This window comes from Tachysurus vachellii, chromosome 12, assembly GCF_030014155.1.
Source record: "Tachysurus vachellii isolate PV-2020 chromosome 12, HZAU_Pvac_v1, whole genome shotgun sequence".
NCBI lineage: Eukaryota > Metazoa > Chordata > Actinopteri > Siluriformes > Bagridae > Tachysurus > Tachysurus vachellii.
In genome coordinates, this window is record NC_083471.1 from 3,576,436 (window position 1) to 3,603,432 (window position 26,997).

The 26,997-nt window shown below is 41.7% G+C and overlaps 1 protein-coding gene across 4 annotated transcripts in view; it reads left to right on the forward strand.

Annotated features, from left to right (window-relative positions):
- Positions 1-26,997, forward strand: part of epha7 (eph receptor A7) — a 71,554-nt gene that overhangs the window by 3,477 nt on the left and 41,080 nt on the right. For all 4 annotated transcript variants that reach the window (XM_060883469.1, XM_060883470.1, XM_060883471.1 and 1 more), the window contains exons 4-5: positions 14,735-14,890; positions 22,712-23,047. In XM_060883469.1, the coding sequence (XP_060739452.1) occupies positions 14,735-14,890; positions 22,712-23,047 (492 nt within the window). The remainder of the gene's footprint in view (positions 1-14,734; positions 14,891-22,711; positions 23,048-26,997) is intronic.

Genomic DNA, 26,997 nt, shown 5'->3' on the forward strand with positions numbered 1-26,997 from the left:
AGATCCTCGTTGATTAATCTCACGCCAGATTAGACAATAGTGTAATATTAAGGTTATATTATGTACATTAGGCTATTATGTAGCTTATTCATGGACCCATTTGGATAGGAAATTGCTCTTGTAATTATTTGATGAGTCTCAATCCAGTAATATGGCACTTCTTTCTGGAAAAAAAAAAAAGAAACGTGATTCATTTTGCAAACGGCTCTGCTTATCCGCACAAGACGGAAGCACGAAAGCAAGGAAGAAAAAGCTTCCCAGGAGTGAAAGAGAGAAATAAAGAAGCGTGATATTTGACAGGAATAATAATGAGGGATTAAATCTGGAGGCATATATCCATGGCATAATAATAGGGGATCCAGTTAATTGTTTGATTAGCAAGCTCTTAAATTATAGTGGTGGTTGTGTTTGGTATTGGGATTAAACGATGGCTTGCACTTGAGCCTGGCTCTGTGCTCTTCAACAACGCTCTGTCTTTCTGTCTCCTGCTATCTGGCTGAAGGCCAAGTCAATCACTCATGAAATCCCCGAGCCTGGAGGAAGTCCAACCGGTCACTCCGTGTCTCACTGAATTGTCTCTGACGGAGAGGAGAAAACAAACAACAGGCATTCCATGCTGTTCGGGTCCTTACAGGAAAGGCAATCAGGGTTGATGCCGTTGCCTCACCCGTAATAGGGGGTCATCCCTTGCGTCGGTTTTTCCTTTCCGTCTGACTCAGAATACAAGAACTGGTGAAGGCTCAAAAAGGATCACTTAGTTTTACTTTGTTTAAGTGGCCTTGCTTTGCTCGACGAAGCCTTTCATGTGTAAATTGGGCCACCGTGCTGGTGTCTGCTCGGTGGCTTATCAAGTGTGGCGAGGAGTAACGCTTCATCTGAAATATCGGAGGACGGCTCAGATGGCTCAGATGGCTTTTACACCGTAGATGCTCACCCGGGTCTGTATCATTAAGTTAGCGTGTGAAGAGTGCTCCACAATGCAATTACATGATCAAAAAGCAGAAGCCCCCATCGCGGTGCCTCGCTGAGAGGATATTTTAGAGCTGAAAGCCAGGCGGAAAAGCCAAAAGGCAAAGCCAAGTCCGGAGATGTGAGGGTGCTACTTTGTAATTTGAATTATTTGGCATGTATCCAGGGTAATAACAGGGGTTCTTTTAAGTTCTTTTGTGCAATCAATGACAGCCAGTGTGACAAAAATGCCTGAGTTTATGATGAAGTTGATGTCAAATGGGAGCAAACGTTCACTGATTGACCCATTTTGATGGGAAGATTTTGCCCCCCCAGACACAAAAATACTTCACAAGCTCCTGGCGTACCACCTTAAAGTTCCAAAAAAAAAAAAAAAAAGAAAAAAAGAAACCAATTGCCCTCCACTACATGCCCTCCACATTGTCGCGTTATGAGTTTCACCGGGCTGCCGACTCGAGCGTCTGCGATATTACAGCGCAGTTAATCTAAATAAAATGAGCACAGGAGTGCTGCGTCAGCGTTCCCCGTCCCAGCCATTTCTCCTGGTATTAAATTGCCCTGCTCAGTGTTTCCCAGGAGTTCTGAAAAGGCTGCGAAGTACCAGCGTATTTTCTCCTCCTCTTCAGTCTGCAGTGTCTTGTGAGGGACAGAGCTCTGTTTAATATGGAGGTCCTATCTCTATCTCTTTTTCTCTTTGTTCTCCGTTTCTGACTCTGTCATCTCGAGAGGACTCTCTTAGCCCTGAGGCTTTCTAGAGCCTGTCTTTTTTTAACACCTCCTGTTACATTTTAATATCTGCACCACATTTCATATGCTTGTGTTACTGTTATTTTGATTTTTTATTATTTTTTTTTTTTGGAAAGAGCATAGCTTTAACTCAGGCGTCCTGTCCGTCATGTCATCCGAGACGGGTTCCTCCATGTGAGCTGCAGGCCTCCTCCCAAACGTGTGCCGTGATCTTCTCATTCATCACCTGTCCTGGAGTGGGTGGGAATTGTCCGTCTTTCATTTCTCTTCCCTTTCTGTCCTTCTTTCTCGCCATCTCTCGATCTTTTTTTTTTTTTTTTTGCTGGAATAATAAGACTGCTAAGGGATCCTCAGCACTAGCAGTGTTGAAAAGAAGCAATGAGAAATGTTCTGGGTTTATTTTGCGTAGAGTCAGGCGAAAATAGTGGTCATTCATTTGCAATGTGGTGTTTCACCGTGTGTCCATGCTGAGAAAATTGAGACACTGCGTTCCTTAACCCAAGTGAAAAGGCCCTTATAGAGAGACATTGTGGTCTTTGTTTTCTCTCTCTCTCTCCCTCTCTCTCAGTTCTTGGAATGTGCATTGCTCAATTTTAGCATAATTTCATCTCGAAGCTGTGCAGCATAGCTAGGGAATGACTGCCAGTTGACCCATCGTGCGTGCAAAAGCAAAGCTCTACTGTTTGCCTTTTGCCTATGCAACATTTGCTGAAATGCTAATGGGGAAGTTAGCGCTGTGTGGCTGTCATCTGCCAGAAGATCATCCGTCTCGGCTGATCTGTCAGGGAGGTGGACAGAAGTTAGTCAGAACATGATGGATGGCTTCTTCAACCCCCAAAGGGGTGGGGAGGCAGCTTTCCGAGGAGCAGTAATAACAGACAATAACGGGAGATGTGATGGGAGGCTAGGCTAGGCTAACTCTCAGGCAAGGCCTCTCCATGCATTTCAAACGCTGCCCAGCAGGACGTGGTGAATGAGGATGAGGGATGAGGGTGGATGCGGGTGGTGTTGGTGGTGGTGTGGTGGGGGCGATTGTTTCTGAGCTGTGACATTTAGCTGATTGATCAGGTGTTAAGACGACGGCTGGAAACAGCCATCCACTGGCAAAGCCTAAGTGATCTCAATTATTCAAATGGAGGGAAGTTCCTCAGGAGGGACGCCGCAGGCTCTGAGGGTGTCAGGGACGAACTCGGCACCTGATGGATGACAGAAAAATGCTGCATTCTTGCAGAGCTTGGGGTGGATTTCTTTATCCGCTTCCTTGACTAGCAGGTTTTTGCTAGGTGTTATGTTTGCTAGTGGTACTAAGTACTAAAATACAATATTAAAAAAAGACTCCAGTTGTCCACCAATTCAATCCTGGCTAGCTAGGAAAGTGCTTGTGGCTTAGCAAGCAGGTTGTAAATGAATATAGTGTATGACATATTCATCTCGTCCATGGTACTGCTCTAGAGAAGATGCAGCTTGTTTGCTAGCTAGCAGTGTTTAGCATCCACATTGCACCACCTTGGTCTGTCAGAAACAGACATCTGACTGATGTTTTTAAAATAAATAAATATGGCATTTTTTTCTAGCGCTCAGTTGATTCACTCTTCTCAGGCAGTTTAACTAGCGTTGACTAGCAGGATTTCGCTAGGTGATATGATATGAATCTGTAACGCCACGGTTCAGGTAAGTCAGGCTCAGTGTGAGTTATCGATCTGCTTGTCAGTGGTGTGGATTTTCAATCTATGAACCTGGAACAAGCAGCTTTTTTTGCAAGTCGAACACGACAGGCTCCAGAAATCCTTACTCAGCACATCGACACTCAAGGTGAATTTGTCTAGCAAATTCAGAAGCGCTTCATTATTGCTTAAGTACATTTGTTTAAAAAAAAAAAATTATGCAGATGAGTTCCTGGAGGGAGAAAAAAAGTATGCTTCCTGTCCCTCTGTGGGTTTTTGTCTTTGGGAGTGTAAAGGGAGAAAAGTGCGAGGTTATGTAATAAGTTATTGATTTTGCTCTTAGCGGGAGATTGAGGTGCCAGGCCTGCGCTCCCTGAGGAGGGAAACTCTGACAACAGGGCCCTCACTGCCGCTCTAAAGCGCTAAAGGCCCTCAAGCTGCTCACATATCACTTTCACCTCAGGGTTAAAGCCTCTCTTAACTCACACACACACACACACACACCTACCTATACACATACATGAAAAGATATATACACACACACACATACATATATATATATATATATATATATATATATATGCGTTCACACCTTAACAGATTGCACACCAAAATACTCAGACACAAGCGCATATAGCGTGAAGGCTCACATGAAGACTTACAGCATTAACGCTTAACTGGAGATCGGTGCCATCTTATCCTCCTTTGGACGGACAGCAAGCGATTACAGACAAGACAAATGGATGTGTATGGGTGAGGGTGTTGGTGTGTGGTGATGTGACAGGAGAAAGTGAGTAAGCCTACCCAAATGTGTGTGTGTGTGTAGAATGTTTAGACAGGTAAGAGACGTGCGAAAAAAGCCAAAAGAGTTTGTCGTGTGCTTTGTGTGCGTTTGTGTGTTTGTGATTGAGATGTCAGGATGCGTTAGCGTTGTTGGGGTAAAAGACGGTAGGGGGTCTTTGTTTTGAAGCAGAAAGGGTCACGGGGGTCACTCCTTAGGCAAGTCAAAGGTCAACCGGCCACCTCATTTATCTTCCCGCCTGGCAGCGAGCTGTCATTGCATTGTCCGAAACACATTGCGCGCAAACGAGCACCGGTGAAGTTAATATTCTTTGACCTCAAAAGAGAAAATGGCAAAAGAAAGTCAGTGTTATCCAAGAAACGGCAAAGACGTGCCTGCTATTTTTTTCTCGTCAGCCTGTTTGAATTCTCATTAGTCTCATGATAGCGTCCATCTGTCCTGCTTTTTTTTTTGTAGGGTTTTCAGAATAGCGCTGAAGTATAATGAGCTGATCCTTAAAAGAATAATAATATTAAATAATAAGTAGAATAGATTTCAAGCATTTAGCATCTGACTATGGAAGTATATCTGCTAATGCTAAAATGCTCAATGTGGCTAAGTAAATCATTTATAAGTAATAAACCACCTGCGCTAGCTAGCAACATCCAGTGCTAGCCAGAGAGAAAAGTGTTTAGCATCCACATTTTGCCTTTGCTTGTGACTGTTAAGGAAGTCTAACAAACCAACAGGAAAACTCAAAAACATTTTAGTCATGCTAGCGAAATGCATACTGTTTAGCATATCGCTAACAAATGTTTCAAATATACGCCTCGCTGTTGCTATGTACAGTATGTTTGTTAGCATTGATTGCTAGGTAGCTACCCAACAAACATTTGAATCGTTCTTATTTCCTGTGGCAGATATATAAAAATTATAAAAATAAAGTTCTAAGTGCCTGTGGTGTTTTTTAAAAAGTGTCTCAGTGCCTTTAAACATCACTATTTATTACATTAAACTAACACTACCTGTGTGACTTACTGGTTAGCTTTCAGTGCTAGTTAGCCAGCAAAATGTTTCTTATCGGTGCAGCGAATAGTTGGAACTGAATAGTTATTCAATGTTACAGTGACATTGTAATAAGCAGAAGAAAAGAGCCTATTAAAGCAGAGCTACCTATCCTGAGGGAACTCCCTGCTAGCTGGCTAGCAAAAAGTTTAGCATCCACAGCTTTTTTCCTGTAAGTTGTATCATAAAATGCTTAACTACTTAGGATGTATATGAATGTGTATAATACAGCAATTAAAATTAAAATACAATTAAAATCATTAATTAGTATTAAACACGTGTGACATACTGCTTAGGATTCTATGTAGCTAGCAAAACATTTATTAGCCACGGCTGTCTTTGGCTATGCATTGTATTGTATTATAAACAGTTCATTTGCTGTGTTTTAAATAGTATAACAAATTAATAGTGATATTAATATTAAGTAGCACTAATGGCACCCTGGTAATAGCATTTGGTTCTAGCTAGCTAAATTTGATTTAGCTTTTTAGAATTAGGATGTAACAAGCATTGTTTTTTTGTTTTGTTTTGTTTATTGAGAATTATCTGTATGTAATTAGCGCAGTTAAAAAATTCAATAATTAATCGAAGACATCCAGTCTTCATGTTTTATATTAGCTCACAAAGACAGTGTTTCTGGAATGTTAATTAAAATGCGATAAATTTGTTAGGAAAATTCGAACATAAACACGTCCGTCATGTCTCATGTCCTTTCCCCTTCGGTGAATAACATTTTTTTTTCTTCCATTATCATCCACTGCTTTAGCTGAAAATGGAGTGAAGTGTTACTTTCAGGTGTAAATAGGTGATTAAAAAAAATTAACAAATAAGCGATAAGGTAGCATCTAGTGAATTTTCTGAAAAATTCCGTTTGGATAAAAAAAACGCCCGCAGTCTCTCACACACACACACACACACACAAATGATAAATGCTCTCTAAATCACTTCCCGTCTCCGACAGAATTATGTAATGCTTTGCACTGATAAAGTACATCTTAATGTCAGCAAAACCTTGCATGAATGAAGAAGAGCATTAGGTTATGTCTCCCTGTGCCGCCATGATTAACGATCCTAAACAACGCTTGTTTTATGACTCCGGCGCATCAGTGTTTATGCGATCGATATTTACTTTCAGATGCCTTTCAGTGAACTTGCGGTGTTTATTTTATTAAGGCTGTTTGCTCGCTGCTTAAATTATACCCCGTGTCCTAGCGCATATTTAAGCATTTACCTTTAGAAAATGGGGATTTTTTTTCCCCTTTTTTTCTCTTCCTGGAAGTAGTGTATATGTGTGTGTGTTTGTGTGTGTGTGTGTATTTGTGTGTGTGTGTTTCTATTATGAAAAATGAGCTTTGAAGCCATCATTATGAAACAGAATTAGCAAAACATCACAGAAAAAAGGCGCATTTGTGTGTAATCAGACTATTCAGTTATCTTTATTTACACATCAGTGCTGCTTCGGTGAAAAAAAAGAAAGGGTTGGGTTTTTTCCCCCTCGTTCGGCTAAGAAACCTCACTCATTACTGAGCATTTCTCATTATGTGTGTTTATGAGAGCGACTCAATGGGTTTGTCGTTAAAAAGAGCCTGGGTGTGTTGTGGCTGAGCCAAAAAATGACACTGTGGAGCGATAAGTTTGAAGATGCGTCTGAATGAGGAACAGAGAAAAGTCCACGAACAAGGATTTTACAAATACAGTACCTACACCAGCTGAGATTCTGTTGCTGCATAGTGGAATACGAAAAGATGTGGGATGTGGTAGCCTAGTGGTTAAGGTGTTGGACTACCAATCGGAAGGTTGTGAGTTTGATTCCTACGTCCACCAGGTTGCCACTGCTGGGCCCCTGAGCAAGGCCCTTAACTCTCAGTTGCTCAGTTGTATAAAAATGAGATAAAATGTAAGTCTCTCTGGATAAGGACGTCTGCTAAATGCTATAAATGTGAAAAAAGAGAAAATCGATGAATGTGTAAAGTGTCACGATTTATTTCAAACCATTAAAAATGTTTTTTTGTTCTCAAAAAAAACAAAGAAACAAACAAAAAAATAACTGTCTATTACCTGAATGCTTTATCAGTCCTTAAGGATTTTTTATTTTTTTTTTGTGATTGTTGCAGCCAATGACAAATTAGCGAATTTACTTATTTATTTATTCATTCATTTATTTATCTTTTGGTTCGCTACAGGATTTTGGATTTTTGTGTGATTGTTGCAGCCAAACATGATTTTATTTATTTTCTATATTTCCATGTACTCACGTGAGGATGCACGTGAATCTCGGGGCTTTGGCTGAATGTGTGTTGTGATGTGACATACAGAATCGGCGGCCATTTTGAAGAAATCCAGTTTGTTCTTTTGTTTGTTTTTGCCTTCACCAGATTTGCACGTACGAGCCACTGCTATAATCATAAACGTTGTGCTTTTTTTAATAAGAGAACAATATAAGAAGACTCTTATTTACAACTCGTTTGAACCCAACATCCTTTCAGCACACTTTTATTTATTTTAAATATAGAAAAAAAAGGATTTCTTGTCCAAATGTTTCTCTGCGTTTCCTTTCCAGTCTGGTTCTTCTCGAGGTTCACCTCTGGAGGTTCTTCCACGTCACAGCCATCTCTTAGCGAACGAGACCTGCGTCCTGATTCCAGTAAAAGCCGCTTTGTGATCTTGTCGTTTGTTGTTAAAAAAACACCACTAAAGAGTGCACCACAGAAGACAGTAAGAAATCTGTCTGATTAGTGTCTGATAAATAAAGGAATGCAGTCCAGCAATCGTTTTCCTTCCCCTGCAGTGCTGTGTTTATTCTAATTCCTGGATCATTTAATGTACAGAAGCAGCACTGAGGCACAGAGCAGCACTTGTTGAGCGAGTTGATTATCGTTATCAATAAATGCACAAATTTATTTGCACTGCGGCTCGGACCGGATCTGGGAATTTGATTCGGTGGCTGATCGATTGGCCTCCAGACCTCATGCAGGGAGAGATCAGGTGTGTGTGTGTGTGTGAGTGTGTGTATGTGTGTGTGTGTGTATGAGAGAGAGAGAGAGTGAAAGAGAGGGAGAGAATGGTTTAGGCTTCTGTTTTGCTTTGTCACAATTACAGCTGTGTGTGTGTGTGTGTGTGTGTGTGTGAGTGTGTGTGTAACCCTGCTGATGCTGCATGGTCTTACAGCTGATTAGTTATGGTCACAGGGCCTTTGGCCTTCCAGACCTCTGGGTTCATGTCTCTTTTATACACCCAATCACTGACACCCCTTTCTCATCTAACGGCTTTCATCTCTCTTTATTCCTCTCTCTGTTTTTCTTGATCGGCTTCTTTCATTATAGTCCTTTAACTAAGATGCCGACACACACATATGTAAGGAGTAACGATTCGATGTGCACATTTCCGATTCGTAATGCTTTTTTTTTTTTTTATGACAAATTGCAAATCGAAATTTCTGATTCCTCACCAGCGCAAAACATCAGAAATGAAAACTTTTCTGCATTTTTACCTAAAGTAGTATATGATATTAATTCACCAGAGGGGTACTGGGGAAGGTCGCTTCATGACGAATTGTTCAAATTTTCGTTTGTTCATTCGTTAACGAAAAACATAAAGACTGGATCTCTTCGATAGATTCATTTGATACTACTGATCAATTGAATTCATTTGATAAATCTGAATCATTTGATTCAATTGATAAATTTGATTCATTTAATAAATCTGATTCATCAAATGAATCAATTGATAAGTTTCAGTCATTTGATTCAGTTGATAAGTTTGATTCATTTGATTTGATTGACAAATCTGATTCATTTGATTCAACTGATAAATTTGGTTCAATTGATGAATTCTGATTCATTTGATTCAGTTGATAAGTTTGTTTCATTTGATTCAGTTGATAAGTTTGATTCATTTGATTTGATTGACAAATCTGATTCATTTGATTCAATTGATAAATTTGGTTCAATTGATGAATTCTGATTCATTTGATTCAGTTGATTAATTTGATTCATTTGATAATTTTTTTTTTTATTTTACATAAATATTTTTCTACATCTGAGAAAAAAAAAACAGCTTGTCTGCAAGGTTAACATATACAAGACTGCTGTAAGACGGAAAAATGAGCTGAAAAGACTCGAAAGAAAAATATTGTTCTGAATTGCTTTGTACGTTAGTGAAACCTGTTATTTGAAACCCGCTGCTGTACAAATGCGTTGTCTCTCCAATGCCAAATGGAAAAAAGGCAACTTTCCTTTTTTTTTTTTTTTTTTTTTAAACTGTTTCTTTAAAGGAACTTTGGCAGGATCGTCCTCTCCATCAGTCAGACGCATGAATCAAGCACTGATTCATTCACATAAGAGTTCATGAATTTCGTCCCTCTCTGTCCACATCCACACAGCATGCCAATAATCCCCCCATAAATTACTCGCAACATAACCAATTTAATGTAGAAACATCATTTCTGTTCCATTCCTTAATACGTGTGCAACACATCAGCTGCTCCGGGACGCGAGAGATATTACAGATGTTACGTATTTGGCCCGAGTCATCTCAGGCAATGCTCGCTTCGCTTCCTTTCTTTTCCTTTTCTTTCCTTTCCTTTCTTTTCAGTCCAGTTATTAATTACATGTCGGACATTCTGGAAATTTCCAGGGGTCTTTTTTTAATCCGTGCCACAATTTGACCCGACAAACATCTGCCGCTCGGAACCGACCACCCAGACATCCACATCCGTAACAGAAGATTTCCAAAAGAAGTCGTGTCCGAGCTCCTAATCGAATCTCCGTATCGGAATCCTCTGTAGCAGACACTCGGATAATCAGGAACGGGTTCGAAGATTAATTATTTGGCAGACGGGACCGAAAGCGTCAAGCCAAGACATATCCGAGTGTCAGGAACAAATGCGAGCTGATGTTTAACTGGCCTGTTGTGTAACATCTAGAGATCTTTTTTTTTCTTTTCTTTTTTTGTGGAAAACCGACTCTAGTGGCTTTATCGCTATTTCAGACCATTTTACAAAATGTTCGGATCTCAGGATTTTCCTTTGACTCCGAAAATGTGTTCTCACTTGATTTTTGGAGTCCAGGAACGTGGAAAGATTTGCACCAAATCCCAAGCCTAGATCTTTTTTTTTCTTTCACCGTATCTCAGGTTTTCCACATTCAGGCCGCGTCGTCTCCGAAGTGTCCTTCTCGCTCTCGGCGTAAGAGAATGCTAATCTTCTCTTTGTTTCTCGGCAGAAAGCTACTTATCCGTCACTCGGCCTTAGGTAGCAGCCATGAATGGGCGGTTTGTGTGCTTGTACCTCGCTTCTCTGCTAGCTTAACACGAAAGGGGTTCTGGACGAATTAGCCCCTGAACACGATCCGTCTTTTAACCACTTAATCCTCCATTTTGGCAATCCGCAACCTGCTTTGCGTTTTTTTTTTTGTTGTTTTTTTTTTTTTTGTGTATTGCGTATTATGTTGTACTTTACACCCAAAGCTCCTTTGTCTGGAGGTCAGGGTGGAGGTGTCTGGAACGAGTATTTGAACCAAAAAAAAAAAAAAAAAAAAATCTCATCCTTGGTGTGGGATTTTATTTATTAATTAATTAATTTATTTATGGTGTTTTTGGTTCCTCGTAAACCTTCTCGCTTAGTCGATATCACGAAAGAATTCCAGACGTTGCTTAAAGACAACAAACCGCACATATAACAACAAATTACGACCAACCCAAACATGTCAGATCTTATTCTGTATTATTTCACATAATTACAGCCCAGAAGTTAAGCAACTGATGGAGTCTTGGGTAATTAAAAAAAACAAAAAAAAAAACAATCCAAATCCCAACTGGTACAAAGCATGAGATATTTAAACTTATTAAACAAATACAGTGCAGGCTCTAAGGGAAAGGAAAAAATAGCACAGGGAAGTGGGAAGGCATAAAATGTAGGTCAGGCTGCGTGTTAAACAGAGGTTACGATATTTTCCGATCTGAAACACGCAACACGAAATCACCGCTTTTCCTTTCCTCTCTTTTTTTTTTCAAAGCTCAGCTGTAGCTCTCATTTCTCTCTCTCTCTCTCTCGATCGCTCTGGATCGTCACGTTCTTGAAGACTCGTCGTTTTCTTTTCGCCCATCGATGGAATTCTGTGACCTTGACTCGACACCACACGACTGACCTGTAGGAAAATAGCCATCGAGGTTCATCCGCTTCCTGTTGCTGTATTCAAAGTGACTGTATTTGATTTACTTTTTCTCACAAAGTACCGGATCAATCATACAAATGAGCTCCTGATGGGCCGACTTTGATGTTCGGGGCTCGCTGGAGATTAGGATGAACTCGATAGCAGCTTCTTAGTGAGGAATTAAACACTTCCAGTTGGGCTTATGCTAGATTACAGCTGCGGAGTGGAGCAGGATAAACATCTCCGCATGATGTAGAGGTTTTCTTTTGTTTTTTACTGTAATGACAATGTTGCTGGAAGCCACCTGAGCAAAACCGGTCTGTCAATCAAAATAAGTTCTTCTGACAGTACAAAATAACACTGAAGGCTGACTGCCAGGCTGTCAAATCAGGATATTAGAAATAATTATCATCTGTTATGGCTACAGGAAGCGATACGTCTATCTGTCACGAAATGCCAACTCCGGCTTAAAGGCTCATCCATCCAGCCGCTTTCTATGTTCAGGAATGCCGAGAATCTGCTCCGCAAAAAAAAAAAAAAAAGATCTTCGCCATCTTCTTCAAAGCTCCGGGTTTGTTTGAATTTTTGTTTTTCGTCACGTGAACATCAGGACATTTTTACCGGTTTGAGTTGTTTCTCTTTCTCGTCGAGGCTTTCCTCTTTACTCAGGGCCACAAATAGCAAAATCCTGACTGAGACACTGTGTTTGTCGCCAAAGGCTTGACCACTAGAAGGAATATTACAGTCCTGGCTTTAGAGAGCTTTGCCAAGCCCGCTGTAGTCCCAGCTCGCCTCATCCCATTTAACCCTCGAGTCGAACTAAAGTAACGATTCACCTATAGGATAAGAATAATGTACGTACTGCACACACCAGGTTTTAATAAGAGAAACCGCAGGTCACATGAACATAACCATAATACAGAGCTAGGAACTTAATTACACCTGAATGGACTTACCTCAGAAGTCTTACCTCAGGTCTGTAATTATTATTTTTTTATTTAAACTCAATAATTAAGTTTCTTTTAGTTTCAGACGATGACAAGAAAGAGCGAGAGATTCCCGGAGTGTGAAAGACTCCCCTGTCAGGGAAATAAATGGCTCCTAAGAAGACGGGCTAAACCATGAAAGTGTCAGCATGGCAACGAGTGCCAAGAGTCGTAAGCCCGAGGCGGCCATGATGGCAAACCCGAAAAATGTCTCTGTTTGTGCACGTCGCTCCGAGTCTCTCAGACCCACTCATTGATTTCCAAAGCTTCATTTGCCACCTCGTGTAAACACCAGAGATGCTCGGGCCTCCTCAGACAGTGCAGTAAACACAACTCAATTGCTCAAGCACAAAAATAAACCACCGGCGGTGCCGTGTGGTCGCAGGAACCCCGGGTGTCAGCGGGGTTAATAGCCCTCCTGTTTTGGTGATTTGCGACAGCGCTAATCTTAGCATGTTAGCAAGGGAGACCGTGCTCGGGGGGGCTTAAGCCCTTGGCTCACGACGAATCTATCCTTCACAGCCTTCATGCACAGACTTAAGCTTAAACACCCAAAGACTGACCTTTATTTTCAATTCATCACAAAAACAACGTATGCGATAAGCATGAATGTAATTCTTGGTGGCACCAAACTCTAATAAACACCTATAATTATTAAATTACACCGAAGCTCAAAGCTTAAAGTAATGACCGGCATATACAGTATAAATATATACAGACTTCCTGCCTCCAGATCCCTCTGCCTAAGCTGAAGATCCTGCTTTCAATTACCAGAGCTTCACAGGTTAGAAACACCAGTGATAAAATCACATCCCTAGCTTTCTCCTTTCCTCTATCTGCCCCGGACGGAGAGCGGACTTTATCCAGCACGCTCCTCTGCTCACCAGGCCAGGGCTCTGAGCTAAATAGGCAGTGACAGCGCTTTCATGTAGCTGAAATGAGTATACTTTGCTGCTCAGAGACCCCCCGTTTTCAGGGCTGATGTGTTAAAAAGGGGAAACCGACCAGGCCTCTTACATATTTTCCCTTTTTTTTCTTGAAAAAAGGGAAAGGGAGGATCTTAGAGTCAGTGCGACCTCCATACTGAACACCGGTAATAATCATTAACGGTGCACAAATATCCATTTGGGTAATGAAGGCATGCTTTATAAGGCTTTATAGGGGTCTGATTCTGTCTATGACTCAAACAGCTGGAGTGTGTGTGTGTGTGTATTATATATGATAAAAAAAAAAGCTAGGCTATGAATAGCACCTTTCTACCAAAAAGTCATGAATTTGTGCATTGATTTTTTTTAATTTAAATAAAAAACAATGAACAAAATAATAGTTCCGTTAAATCCATTTGCTCTTTGGAGTTCTGTATAATTATCGTCCGTGATGTCATTTCAAAATGATTTTATACCATCCCGCTCTGCAAATGACAGTATTTAAAATGATTTCAGAGTAAACGGTACACTGCAGAATCCAAGTTTTTCTAAATGCTTGTTTGAACTTTTTTTTTTTTTGTGTTCATTTTCCACGTAGAGTTTAATACAAGACGTGCCCCCTGTTCAGTAATCGAATCGTGTTTGGTTCTTAAAGCGTCGGTGCTAAATTGGATTCAGAAAAGAGATTCACCAAAAAGAAATAGTCGTCACCGCTGTTAATTCTAAGGGTCTGGTGTTACGACGGCACTTCATTAAGAACTCCGTCTGTACCGTCTGATGAAATAAATTGCTGGTGCAAATGACTCGCTGTCATTGAGACGTGGGAAAGAGCGTTTTTTTATTTATTTATTTATTTTAAATAAGCTGCACCTCAGGCTATCCAGCCCTAATTTGAGCTTTATATGTGATCTGGGGCTGCCTGCAGGACGTCCTGTTTTTTTAAAGGTGAAATGCTGAAATAATCCCGTTAAGTTTCCTATTTTCTACACTAACCTTGCCTTTGTTTTTTTTTCTCCGCTTTGAGGACATCTCTCTTTCTGTCTCTCTCTATCTCTATCTCTTTCATTGTTTAATGAAGGAGGGCTATTTAAAAATAAACTTACAGAGGATCGATATGATCAGTCCTAAGTAAAGTCTACTCTGCTTCCTGCTCTCTGTGTGTGTGTGTGTGTGTGTGTGTGTGTGTGTGTGTGTGTGTAAAAAGAGAAAGAGAGGAGTGAGGGAGTTTTTCAAGCGTGCTCACGAAGCCAGAGGGCCAGGTTGATTCAGACACCAGCTGTTATAAGATGTGAACACAAGCTCGTATCTGTTCTACACTGCCCTCTTTTTCATACGAACACAACTGTGAAAGAGGTTGTAACACTCTCTCTTTCTCTCTCTCTCTCTCTCTCTCTCTCTCTCTCTCTCTGTCTCTCTGTCTCTCTCTCTATCATCTCTCTCTCAGCTTGTGGCCGTGGTTTCTACAAGTCTTCATCGCAGGACCTGCAGTGCTCGCGCTGTCCTGCCCACAGCTATAACGACAGAGAAGGATCCTGGAAGTGCGAATGCGAGGACGGTTACTACCGAGCGCCGTCAGACTCTCCGTCCTTCGCCTGCACAAGTGAGTCTGAATAACACACCGGGATGCCAATATTTTTGAAAAACCCCAGAGGGGGAGGAGGGAATATTTTTAAAAAACATCAGGGGGTGCCAATATTAGCGAGGCCCGACCTAACGTTTTCCTCATCTGAAAAAAGACCTCAGTTACAAAGAAACCGTTTTTCAAAATGGCGGCTCCCGTGTTCTATTTACGCTCAGTACTGAGCGTAATTACTTACTTTTAAGCTACTTTTAAGTCTTTTCTGAGGCATTTATCAACATATGTGAGGAAAAAGTTGTTGTTTCAAGTGTGTTTGCTGCATTTTCACAGCAATCAGACATTTCAGTTTGCTTATCTACACTATTTTATGAATACATGCTAGCACGCTAAATAAGTTTCCTCAGTGATTTGCTAGTTTACATTTCAGTGCATTGTTACAATGCTAGTCACACAACTCGAAGGCATCAAAACATGACTAACACACTGATACACCAACTTAGCTTGTTATTTTAGCATTTCCGCTTATATTCTGCTATTTTTCTGCTGTTTTATTCTAACCCAAATTACGTTCCCAGCATGCATTCGGTATCCTATATGATCTTCTGAATACAATTTAAATGTTAAAATATCTTCTATTTTTGCCAGGGTTATTTTGTAGAGTGTTATTTTGAGCCACTGTTTTTTGCTAGCTAGTATTCTGTTTGACACAACTAACCACAGTAATAGCTGCTGAAAAATCCTGCTTGGTCTGACTAGCTGATCACGTCAGCTGTGGTTTGGTGCTGGCCATTTTTTTTTTTTTTTTTTTTTTTATCTCAGGAATATTTGAGGCTGAAAGAACATATGGCTAGTTTGATGGCTAAATAGTTAACTAAGCTCAGTTCTCATTAGGAAGCAGTGAAGATGTGATTTAGATGAAAAAATGTAGTTAACCAGTGACACTTGAAGTAATTAAGTAAATTGAAATGCCTTTACTAACCAAAGTGCTAATGAATAATGTGTGCTTTTTTTATTTCCTTTGTTTACCACAGGACGTTAGTTTAGCCGTTCTTAGCTTGTAGGTTCTAGCTTAAAATGGGCTGCGTGTGAAACTGTAAACAAGGACAGACTTTTTTGTTTGTCATTTCTAATTTTGAATCTATGATAAATATTAGCTAATTGTCTGTGATTTGGAACCCTTGTCCACTGGCTTGTTCTCTCTCTCTCTCTCTCTCTCTCTCTCTCTCTCTCTCTCTCGCTCGCTCTTTTTCTGGTAGCTAATGAACAGAGGGCCAATTTGTTGTTTCCCGTCAAATTAGATTGCAATTACCGTCAGCACTGGAAGCCACAGGTCCCGGGCGCTTCTTTCCCACCTCTCTCTCTGTTTCTCTCTCTCTCTGTCTCTCTCTCTCTCTCTCTCTCTCTCTCTCTCTCTTTCTCTCTCTCTCTCACTCTCTCTCTTTCCCCGCTCGTCCTCTCCTTTCCCTCTCCCCACTTTCATTTGTTCCAGCGAGTGCCGCAATTACGCTCCAGCCATTGATGACTTGTTTACACAGGCGAGGCAAGGCGAGTAAAGGGAGAGAGGGAGTCACGGAGGAAGGGAGGGAGAGAGGGTTGGAGCGAGGAGTTTGCTGGTTTGTTAATCCACTACAAGCAGGTTTATTCATGAAGAAACACCCCCCCCTCTCTCCATCCCTTCCACCAATCCACCCCTTTCCCGTTTCCTTCTTTCCTTCTCTTTATGCTCTTAAAATAAATGTAGGAAAGAGTGGGAATAAATTCAGTAGTGGGAGCGAGAGAAAGGAAACAGCTCTTGGAAAGAGAAACCAGGAAGGTGAGAAGGCCTCCTTAATCGGACAAGATGACTCCTCGATTTCCGCGTCAGGCTCCGCCGACAATATGGATCTAATCAGATTTAGCCCCTGAAAGCGAGCAAGAGTTTTGGAGTCATGCCTCATTGACTAGATGACTTGTTAGGCGGAAATAAGAGATGGACTACGTTCCAGCACAGCCTCTGGTCTTCTTCTGTTGCCTCAAATGGTCAAGGGGTCGGCTAATCAAGTACCTGCTTCATAACGTACTGTAGCATAGCATATTAAAATGTCTCCTTCATTCTGATGGTTTTTCTTTCTCACTCTGCTTTTTTTCTTTTTCCCTCAAACAGGCGGCGTGAAACATTTTAGCCCACGCGCCTGCTTTGTTTGTGACTGAAACAAAAGACAGGAACACGCTGTTTGCAATTTGCTCTAATGGTTACCTGCTACATCAAATCAGGAAACAGAAGGAAAGTTAGGAAGCCTCTCTCTCTTTCTCTCTATCTTTCTCTCCATCTAAATATACTTTTCTCACATATCTTTGCACTACCCCTTCATGGCTACATTTTGCTTTCTGTCTTGCAGACTCATTCTTTCTCTCCTTCTTTTCTTACGAACGTAAAGTTCCTCATGCTACTTTTATCGCACCAAATTTGTAACGTCCACCGAGCGTCGTCACGAGAAGAGAAAGGATTTAAAAACCCAATCCCTTGGCTTTAAGTCGCAGCTGCATACTCAGACTCGCTTCCAAAAAAACGACTTGCACGGAACGTAGTTTTGCGAAAGTTCTCGCAATGTCACGGTGCGCTCTTCAAAAAAAGTCTTATCTTAATTATCTGTGGATTAAGTTAACGTGGGCCACGGATGAAGATTTCCTTTCAGGGATTTGGAGCCGCAGGAGACGGCGGCGGTAATTGGAGGCCAATTTACATTCGACGAACAAACACGCGGACGGACAGCTTTTGAAAAATGAATGGCGTAAAACTCAGAAGAACCTCAGGCGCTAAACAAATAAAGACACGCGCAATTCTTTAAAAATGGGGATTAAGAAGCTGCGTAATAAAATTCTGCACGAAGGGAGAGGCCTGTCATTTTCCAGATGAGAGAAAAATAAATGAACGGCGGCTAAACTTCTTCAGGGAATATGTCCTGTGGTTGTGTGTTTTGGCATGGCACCACACAACCTGCATTCCACTTCCTCTTAGCCAGTGCCATGACCTAATGAAATATAGGCCTTGGAGGCGGCTCTGCTCCTAGTAAAGGTTTTATTATTTTTCAGCCAGCACAGAAAGAAGGGAGTTGTTGAAGGACAGGGGTTTGGGGATGACATCAATCATGCATCAGCTGTGTGAAGGATCTGTACACCAAACAGGAAAAGAGAAGAGCTTGAGATGTGGAGATTCGGTCCCTGTACTATCCATACAGCAGACTTGATGATAGAGATTTTTTTTTCCTTTTTGGAATAAATGATAAGTTCGTTTCTATAGTAACTAACAGCAAAGGAAGGAGTCTCCAGTGTCAGCACTTCAGAGTCTGGAACAGTTAACCTGAACGTGCCTTTAGCTCCGCCTTCTCTATTTTCAGTGCTTAACCAATCAGAATCTTTAGTATCTTTAATAAAGCTAACATCTGTTTTGGGGGAGAGAAGCATATGTAGAGAACCAGAGAAAAAAAATTCAGCTCCCTGATATTTTTTAAGCACTGGGAGCAGAGCTCAGCCACCATGTTAGCAAATCTGCTTAATTTTAGCGTCGCTCGTATGGAAGAGACTTGAGCTTAACTATGCTTAATTATTGACTTGACTTCTAATAGGAAGTGCAGCTCTGGGCAGATAAGAACTGCATTGCAACGTTAAGCCCTAAGTCTAGTCACAACACACACACACACACACAGACACACACACACACACACACACACACACACAGGGGATCAGCAGATGACCTAATTAACATACTGTCACTGGAAATCTCTATAAATCTGCCTTGCTTTAATGGTCCTGTATCTTAATTTTATGCTTTTTTTTATATCATTTTTGAGTCTGTTTATTTTTTTAATTTCTCCAAAATAATTTTCTTAATCGGGGAGCACGGTGGCTTAGTGGTTAGCACGTTCTCCTCACACCTCCAGGGTCAGATTCCTGCCTCCACCTTGTGTGTGTGGAGTTTGCATGTTCTCCCCGTGGCTCGGGGGTTTCCTCCGGGTACTCCGGTTTCCTCCCCCGGTCCAAAGACATGCATGGTAGGTTGATTGGCAGCTCTGGAAAATTGTCCGTAGTGTGTGATTATGAGAGTGTGTGTGTGCCCTGTGATGGGTTGGCACTCCGTCCAGGGTGTATCCTGCCTCGATGCCCGATGACGCCTGAGATAGGCACAGGCTCCCCGTGACCCGAGGTAGTTCGGATAAGCGGTAGAAAATGAATGAATGAATTTTCTTAATATATATCCTTTAATAAGACACCAGAACTGTCTGAAAGTCTATGACCATACACGTAAATTGAGTGATCTGGCTTTGTCAAGTGACTACAGGAACATTCAGGATATTTCTATAACAAGAACGCTGTCGAATTCTCGATTCTGATTGGTCCTGTCCAGTGGTTCCACATACAGTAGATAATCTCATGCTAACAGAAAAAAAGAGCACATGTGAAAGGAGTCTCCACTTTCAGTGTTTTGGACCAGTCAGTTTTTGTTCCTCCATGGGAAAGTCTTTAGCATTGAGAAGGAACACGTAAAGCAAGAAGCTGGTGACGGAACCACCGCTTATAGCTACTCAGAATGTAAGCGCCTGATGATCCATAATATGAGATATAACTAGAAATTAATAAAAGGTACACAGTGTCTCTGTGTAATAATGATCCAGCCGAGAGGGCAAGTGATGGAGATGTCAAGCTGGCAGGGCAGCCGGAGATTAATCTGAGGCATGAAAAGGAGGCAGGGGGTGAGGGGGGGTGGAGAGAACGTCAGGAAAACAGGAAGTCATCATGCAGTCTCCTTGGCCATGTCAGATACATTAAAAAAAAACAATATTTATCTCTAAATTCTAACATTAATCAAAAACATTGATGGATCTAGACCAGGGTGTTTTTTTTTTTTGTTTTTTTTTATCAGCGATCGCTTCCTCGGATTTAACTCGGTCTCCTCGCCGTCGAGCGAGACGCTCAAGTGGCTCTCGAGGCAGCCTGCGAGTCACTCCTTGTTTATTGCCAGATAATCAGTCCCTTGATCTTTGGCACTCGAGAGTCAAAAGCGAGCGGCTGTGATCACGGAGCCATAACCGCTATCATTATATGTAGCCATAGAAATACAGAACACATCCCAGGAGGTGAAGTGTGTTTGCGTGCCGAGTGGGCGTTGGCTTGATTTCCTGGAGGTAAGGATGGGACGGAAAAAAAAAGGGAGAGGAGAGTGGAACGAGCGTGATGGTGTAGAGGGATTAGAAACCGAAAATAGTTGGATTTTCACTGTGCAGTACTATACTGTTTCATCATTCAGGCTTTCCTGTTTTCTTCTTTGTTTTGATGCTAGTATGAACATGAGAGTGACTAGCATGCGAGTATACAAGTGAGGCTAGTAGGGAAGCAACAAGTGTTCTAGTACACAAGCTAGCTTCTAGACTAGCAGGCTAGAATGTACAGTAAGTGTCCTAAGAAAGTTTTCCTAGTATCGAGTGTGCTAGTGTTTAAATAGGCTAGCTAGCATGCTAGTAGGCACGTATTCTAGTATAAATAATGCTAGTAGGCATGTACTTTAATTTGCATATAGGCTAGTACTCTTATAGGCTTGTATTGAAGTATTGTAGTACTCTAAATTGTCTGTAGAGTGTGAACGGGTGTATGAGAGGGTGTGGGATTGTGCCCTGTGATAGCCTGGCATCCTGTTCATGATCTAGCCTGCCTTGTGTTCTGAGTCTACCAGGATAGGCTCCTGATACCTCATGACCCAGTAGTATAAGTGGTGTATAGAAGGAATGGATGGATGGATGGATGGATGGATGGATGGAATCAGTGTGAGAGGCTAGGTTTGTAGTGTACAAGTATACAAGTAGGCAAGTATTTTAGCATGTAAATAGGATAGTAGACCAGTACGAAAGCATACCATTATTCTAATATGCAAATTGGGTTGTACTGTTGTTTGTAAGTCTGCTAGTATGCAGATGGGCTAGTGTGTGTGTGTTGCATTCACATCTGACGAGTACAACCAGGAGAAAAAGAATAATCGCCACGGCAGCGAAGCGAGCATCGAATTGAATTAAGAGAGGAAGACGGGGACAGGAGAAAATAGAGTGGCAGAAAGAGATGAGAAACACCACACACACACACACACACACACACACACACACACAGAACACAGAGAGAGAGACCTCCCCTCCTCACCTGCCACAGGTGGCCCTTTCATCTCATCTGATCATGCATTTTCCCTCCCTTCTCCGCCTCTGATGAATATTGCGGCATGAAAGTGTGTGTGTGTGAGAGAGAGAGAGTGTGTGTGTCATTATCCCTAACGAGGAGCACCTTTTAAGTGTCGTATTATTCGTCCCTACTGTTCCAAAGCTTGCTTTTTGCCCTCATGAATATGGATGGTGCATCTTTAAAGTAGACGTGTCATTGTCTTTACAAAACATCTAAAAACACAAACCCAAGGCCCAAACGACGCATGTGAAAACAGCCCAAGCGACATTATTGCAATAGGATAGAGGGCATGCTGGATGTGGGCTGATCACAGAGGCGTTTTACGAGATGAGGTCAAGTTCCCGGTATTTTAAAAGATAAAGAGGGACGACAGTATTTTTTTTTTTCTCCTTCGAGGCCAGACGGTTATTGTGGTGTGTCTCGAGCTGTCACAGCAGGCTGTAAGTCTTTTTTAAGCCCGACTCGTAAATTTCAGCCTGACTGTCGGGAGCATAAACTTTTACAGCGTTCGCGGTTCCTAATCGTTACACAGGAAGCTTGTTACGCTTTTAGTTGTCTAATTAATTAGGATACGAATACGATGACTCCACTACCAACTGTTTTATTTGATCATTTATCCAAACCTACCGCTGTACTTTTACTCTCTTGGGATTTGGCAAGACTCAAGACTTATATTTAGCTGTTTGAATTATTATCATGATGAAATATTTGCATAGATATGTTTAAAACGGTGTGATGCGAGTAGCTAGACGGTAGCGACTCGGACGTTTGGACGTTTGTATTAGTTTCCAGTGGAAGCTAGCTAATACCTTCTGTCTCATAGCTCATTATTAAGTTCTTTCACTGCCTCGTCTCGTCCTGGTCCACGCTGACCTTGGTATCTCTCGAGCATGTCTCCCCTGCATTGTGGAACGTCTCATAGTATCTGGGTTACGCTCTAATTGTGTGTCAGCGCTTGCCGGCGGGACCGGATTCTGCATGTCCCCATGGCACATTAATACAGCAGGCGAGAGGAGAGAATAATCCAGTGAGTGTGCCGAGTGTCAGCGTCAGCGTCACGCTTCCCATCACGTGGTTACATAACTCAGCTTTCTTCTCGCTTTTCTTTTTTTTTTTTACTCAGACCTGACCTCTCTCAACTTCGTAGATCCTGGCATACAAAATTTACAAGATGGCGGTCATCTTCTGTGTGGTTCCATAAGCTCATCTCTATTCTTCTCCCTTTCTCACACCTCCCTCTATCCTTTTCACAGCCTGGTCTTTATCACCTGCCAGGTCTAGACTATTCTTACTATAGGAAATTCTGACACTAGGAAAGTTTCCATCGTATGCTTCTTGGTACGTGCTTACAATCGGTGTGAAAGGGAACTAATGGTACTTAGGTTCTTGGGGTTGGAGCTTTGCTGCACTTCAGTGGTACCGTTTTGGTGCCATTTGTTTTGATTCAAGTTTGTTTCATTTCTTTTCTTGGATGATGTTTGGGTCAGTCCTTGTCTGGGTGTATATGCATTGTTAAAACACTCAGGGATACATAACTCACCCCTCAGTTCCCTTGATTACAGGACCGTATCTACACCAGTCACACCAGTGGTCACCTTTCCCACCCATAACTCGATTCTTTTCTCTTCCCTGTCTGTCCAGGACCTCCTTCGGCTCCACAGAATCTGGTCTACAATATCAACCAGACCACCGTAACCCTTGAATGGAACCCTCCGGCCGACTCTGGCGGCCGCGATGACCTCACCTACCGGATCATATGCAGGAGGTGCAGCTGGGAACCGGAGGAGTGCATGCCGTGCGGAGGGAACGTGGCGTACACGCCACAGCAGAGCGGTCTCATGGAAACTTCCATCACTATCAGCGAGCTGCTGCCGCACGCCAACTACACTTTTGAAGTGGAAGCCGTTAACGGAGTCTCGGACCTGAGCCGAACTCAGAGACTCTTTGCTGCCGTCAGCATCGCCACCAGTCAGGCTGGTAAGACATGTTACTCTTACATTTTAAAGCTCTTGGTGCAAAATGGTTAAAAAAAGTTTCCAGATGCCTTGTTTTATGACGTCATGCTCCGGGAAGGGTGTTTGTTTGCTGCTTTGTTGGTTTGTATTGAAACGTCTTGGCTATTCGGTTTTCCCTGATTTGCACTCGGCTGCCTGGAGCCTTGCAAAAGCGTGTAATTTCAAGCGGGTGTGTGTGTTTTTGTTTTTTTTTAGCAAGCCGGGACTAATTTCCCAAATGATTTGGCATCTCCATTCCCGCAGTTCGTAATTTGTGGTTGAAGTTGCTCGGATGCTTTTGGTAACGGAACACGATAACTTAGTCACGTGACCATCCTGTCATTCTTTAAAATTCATGATTTAGGCCACGTGTTTAAAGCTGACAGGTTCTGATCAAGAATTGCTTGTTATCCTGACAAATTAAGTTAGGTTGTGTTTTGCTCAGACTGAAATCAAGGCAGTTCTTTGAAAGTAGACAGGAAGTAGTATGTGTCCTCACCCTTTTTTTATCCCATTTCCCCCAGAGAGAAACGACTTGCGGTGCTCCGTTGCCCTACTCATGCACCCAAGAAACACCATGCTAAATCTCATCTCTTTTAATAGATATTTTTAAGGATCATGCAAACAAGATTTCTATTTTATGCCCAACCATCCATGAAATATAATTTACCATCAAGTGCACGCTGTCTGTGCTCATTAATGAGGGTTTAGCTCAGCCAGATAGCCTCATTGTTTTACTATAAGTACAAAATGATCTCACACATGGCATAGAGGAAGACCACACGGAATAGGACATCATTTAAAAGCTCATTTCTCACGTCGGGTACGTGTGTTTTTAGGAAGCAGACAAAAGAGCAGGATCTCAGATCTCGGATGTTATTTTATAGCCACATTTATCTGCTCCGGGATAAGGAAGGTGCGGAGAGATGGAGAGACAGAGCAGAGACGAACTCACGATGATGAATGTTCAGTGACAGGGACCGTGACAGAGAAGCACGGCAGAGCAAGAGACTGCAAGGGCATCCAGACTCACAGAGATAGATAGAGAGAGAGAGAGAGAGAGAGAGAGAGAGAGAGAGAGAGAGACCTCAACTCCATCCAAGCCTTCTGTAATGATGCCTGGCTTGCTGACAAAACACAATTACTGCAGCAACCCTGGACAATATGCAGTGATTAGTTATAGTACGACTGAGGAAACTTTATCAACGAAGCCATGTTTACTTTGTTCAAACAGATAGCTGTATTTCTTTTGCACCGTCTGTCAACGTACCTGCCCAGGTCCAAAAACATCTGACTTCACTACCGAGAACTAATGTTTTTGTTTCATCAGTTACAGAAAGCAATTACAGTTTCACAAAACAAGACTTTGCCATTCTTCACTAGCACACACACACACACACAGAAAAAAAAATAAGGTCGTGCGAAAGCTGGAACAATAATTTCAGGTCACTTCGAAGTACTCATTTTGTTAGGATCACACAGAGGACTAGAACAGAACTTGTGTGCTAAGCAGTGCTAGCTAGCTAACACACTGAAATCTGTGAGAAATGTTTGCTAGTTTGCTAGCACTTAGCTAACTAACTACTTTGGGACAGCAGGATTTAGTGTTAGCATAATCTTTGGTTGAGTATTTTTTGTTCCTAACCCTTTTGTAAGGCATTTATAATTATATATAATCATCATTGCGTCTGTACAAGACTAAATTCACTTTTCCCACATAACCTGCCTAGTAAGCTAACTATCTAAATAATTGAGAAATGAACTTAACAAGGAGCTAAATTGTTGTGGTGTTTTCTGAACAAGTTGATGCTAAATCGAGACAATCAGTGAGTCTCAGATATTGTAATAATCTCGCTAGCGTTTTTCTCATGCAAGTCTCAGAAGAACTAAAATAAAATCCTGTGAGAAATGCTGCTAGTTTGCTAGAAATTAACTAGCTGGTGACCTTTTTTGGGACAGCAGGATTTAAAATTTGTGCTTCCTGGATCATTTTGGAGTATTTATTTATGTTTTTTTTTACAGGATTTTTAGCACCAAAATCAATTGTAGCATATTATTTATATATATATATATATATATATATATATATATATATATATATATATATATACACACACACACTCACCGGCCACTTTATTAGGTACACCTTACTAGTACCGGTGTGGTCTTCTGCTGCTGTAGCCCATCTGCCTCAAGGTTTGACGTGTTGTGCGTTCAGAGATGCTCTTCTACATACCTCGGTTGTAACGAGTGGTTATTTGAGTTCCTGTTGCCTTTCTATCAGCTCGAACCAGTCTGGCCATTCTCATCTGACCTCTGGCATCAACAAGGCATTTGTGCCCACAGAACTGCCCTCACTGGATATTTTCTCTTTTTCGGACCATTCTCTGTAAACCCTAGAGATGGTTGTGTGTGAAAATCCCAGTAGATCAGCAGTTTCTGAAATACTCAGATCAGCCCGTCTGGCACCAACAACCATGCCACGTTCAAAGTCACTTAAATCACCTTTCTTCCCCATTCTGACGATCGGTTTGAACTGCAGCAGATCGTCTTGACCATGTCTACATGCCTGAATGCATTGAGTTGCTGCCATGTGATTGGCTGATTAGAAATTTGCATTAACGAGCATTTGGACAGGTGTACCTAATAAAGTGGCCGGTGAGTGTATACATTGTAGGTAACAAAATTGAACAATTGTGAGCAACAAAATTATATATAACGCAGCTGTGAAGCAATTATGACCAGCTTAAAAAGAAGGATAATTTATGAGGCAGTGTTTCTCAGTCTCTGTGTAAACAGGGTGTTCTTTATTAATAGGTATGAACCAAATATTAGTTTTTGTTAATTGATGAAATAAAGGAGCTTCTTGTTATCCATAAGCCATGAACAATGTGTTCTTTGTGTCTGGTTGCGATAAAAGAATTTAACCTCATCCGGCCGCCCTCGATTCTCTGCTCAGTGAAGCCTCCCCGATCGCAATTTTATCCATGGCTGCGTCATAAAGGCGAGGACGGATCTGATCTCGTTAGACATCTGCATCATCTAGTATCCAGCCCTTAGGGCCTTTAACGGCTTAACGAGCCCATCAGGCACCGGCGAACGAGTGAGACTGCAGGCAGGGAGACATCGCGGTTAATGATAAATGGTTCGTCAAATTTTAGTATTTTTGACGGTTAGTGAAATGGAGATGATAAGGGTGAAAAGAGAGAGAGAGAGAGAGTGTGAGTGAGAGAGAGAATGTAAAAGAAAGAGATACAGAAGGAGAGGTTTAGAGGAAGAAAGAGATAAAGAGAAGAAGTAAGAGAGGTATAGAGTGAGGAGGAAAAAGAATGAGATACAGATCAAGAGGTTGAGAGGAAGAAAAAAAAGAGGTTGAGAGGAAGAAAGAGAGCCAGAGAGAAAAACGAGTGATAGGCACTGAGTGCATTTTAATCAGAAAAACAAGCATAGTGTGCAGAAAGAGATGCATCTAAAGAGGAATTCACACCTCCCCTTAATTACCCCTATGTTACATTCTCATGCAGGAGTCAGAGAGAGAGAGAGAGAGAGAGAGAGAGAGAGAGAGAGAGAGAGAGAGAGAGAGAGAGAGAGCACTCTAAGTACTGTTGCTCAGAAACCTAATTACTTCCCGGTTCTTTTTCAAACAGGTTTAAATAGCTGCTGTTTTTCAACCTGTGAGTTCATTATTAGCTCGTCGTCATCACATCGCCATTTTTCCCTTCCATCACTGCTGCTCACCTGAACATGCTCTGAATTGTGCTCTTTTTTAAAGGCATTTTAAACATCTTTAATGTGTGTGTGTGTGTGTGTGTAAGAGAGAGCGTGAGTGAGCTTGTTTCAATGCCGTTTATTACATAATGTATTGCGAAGTTGATTACGGTTCAATGACGTCATGTCCTGAAGGTTAGCGCCTTGTCTTGTTATTATCTTGGT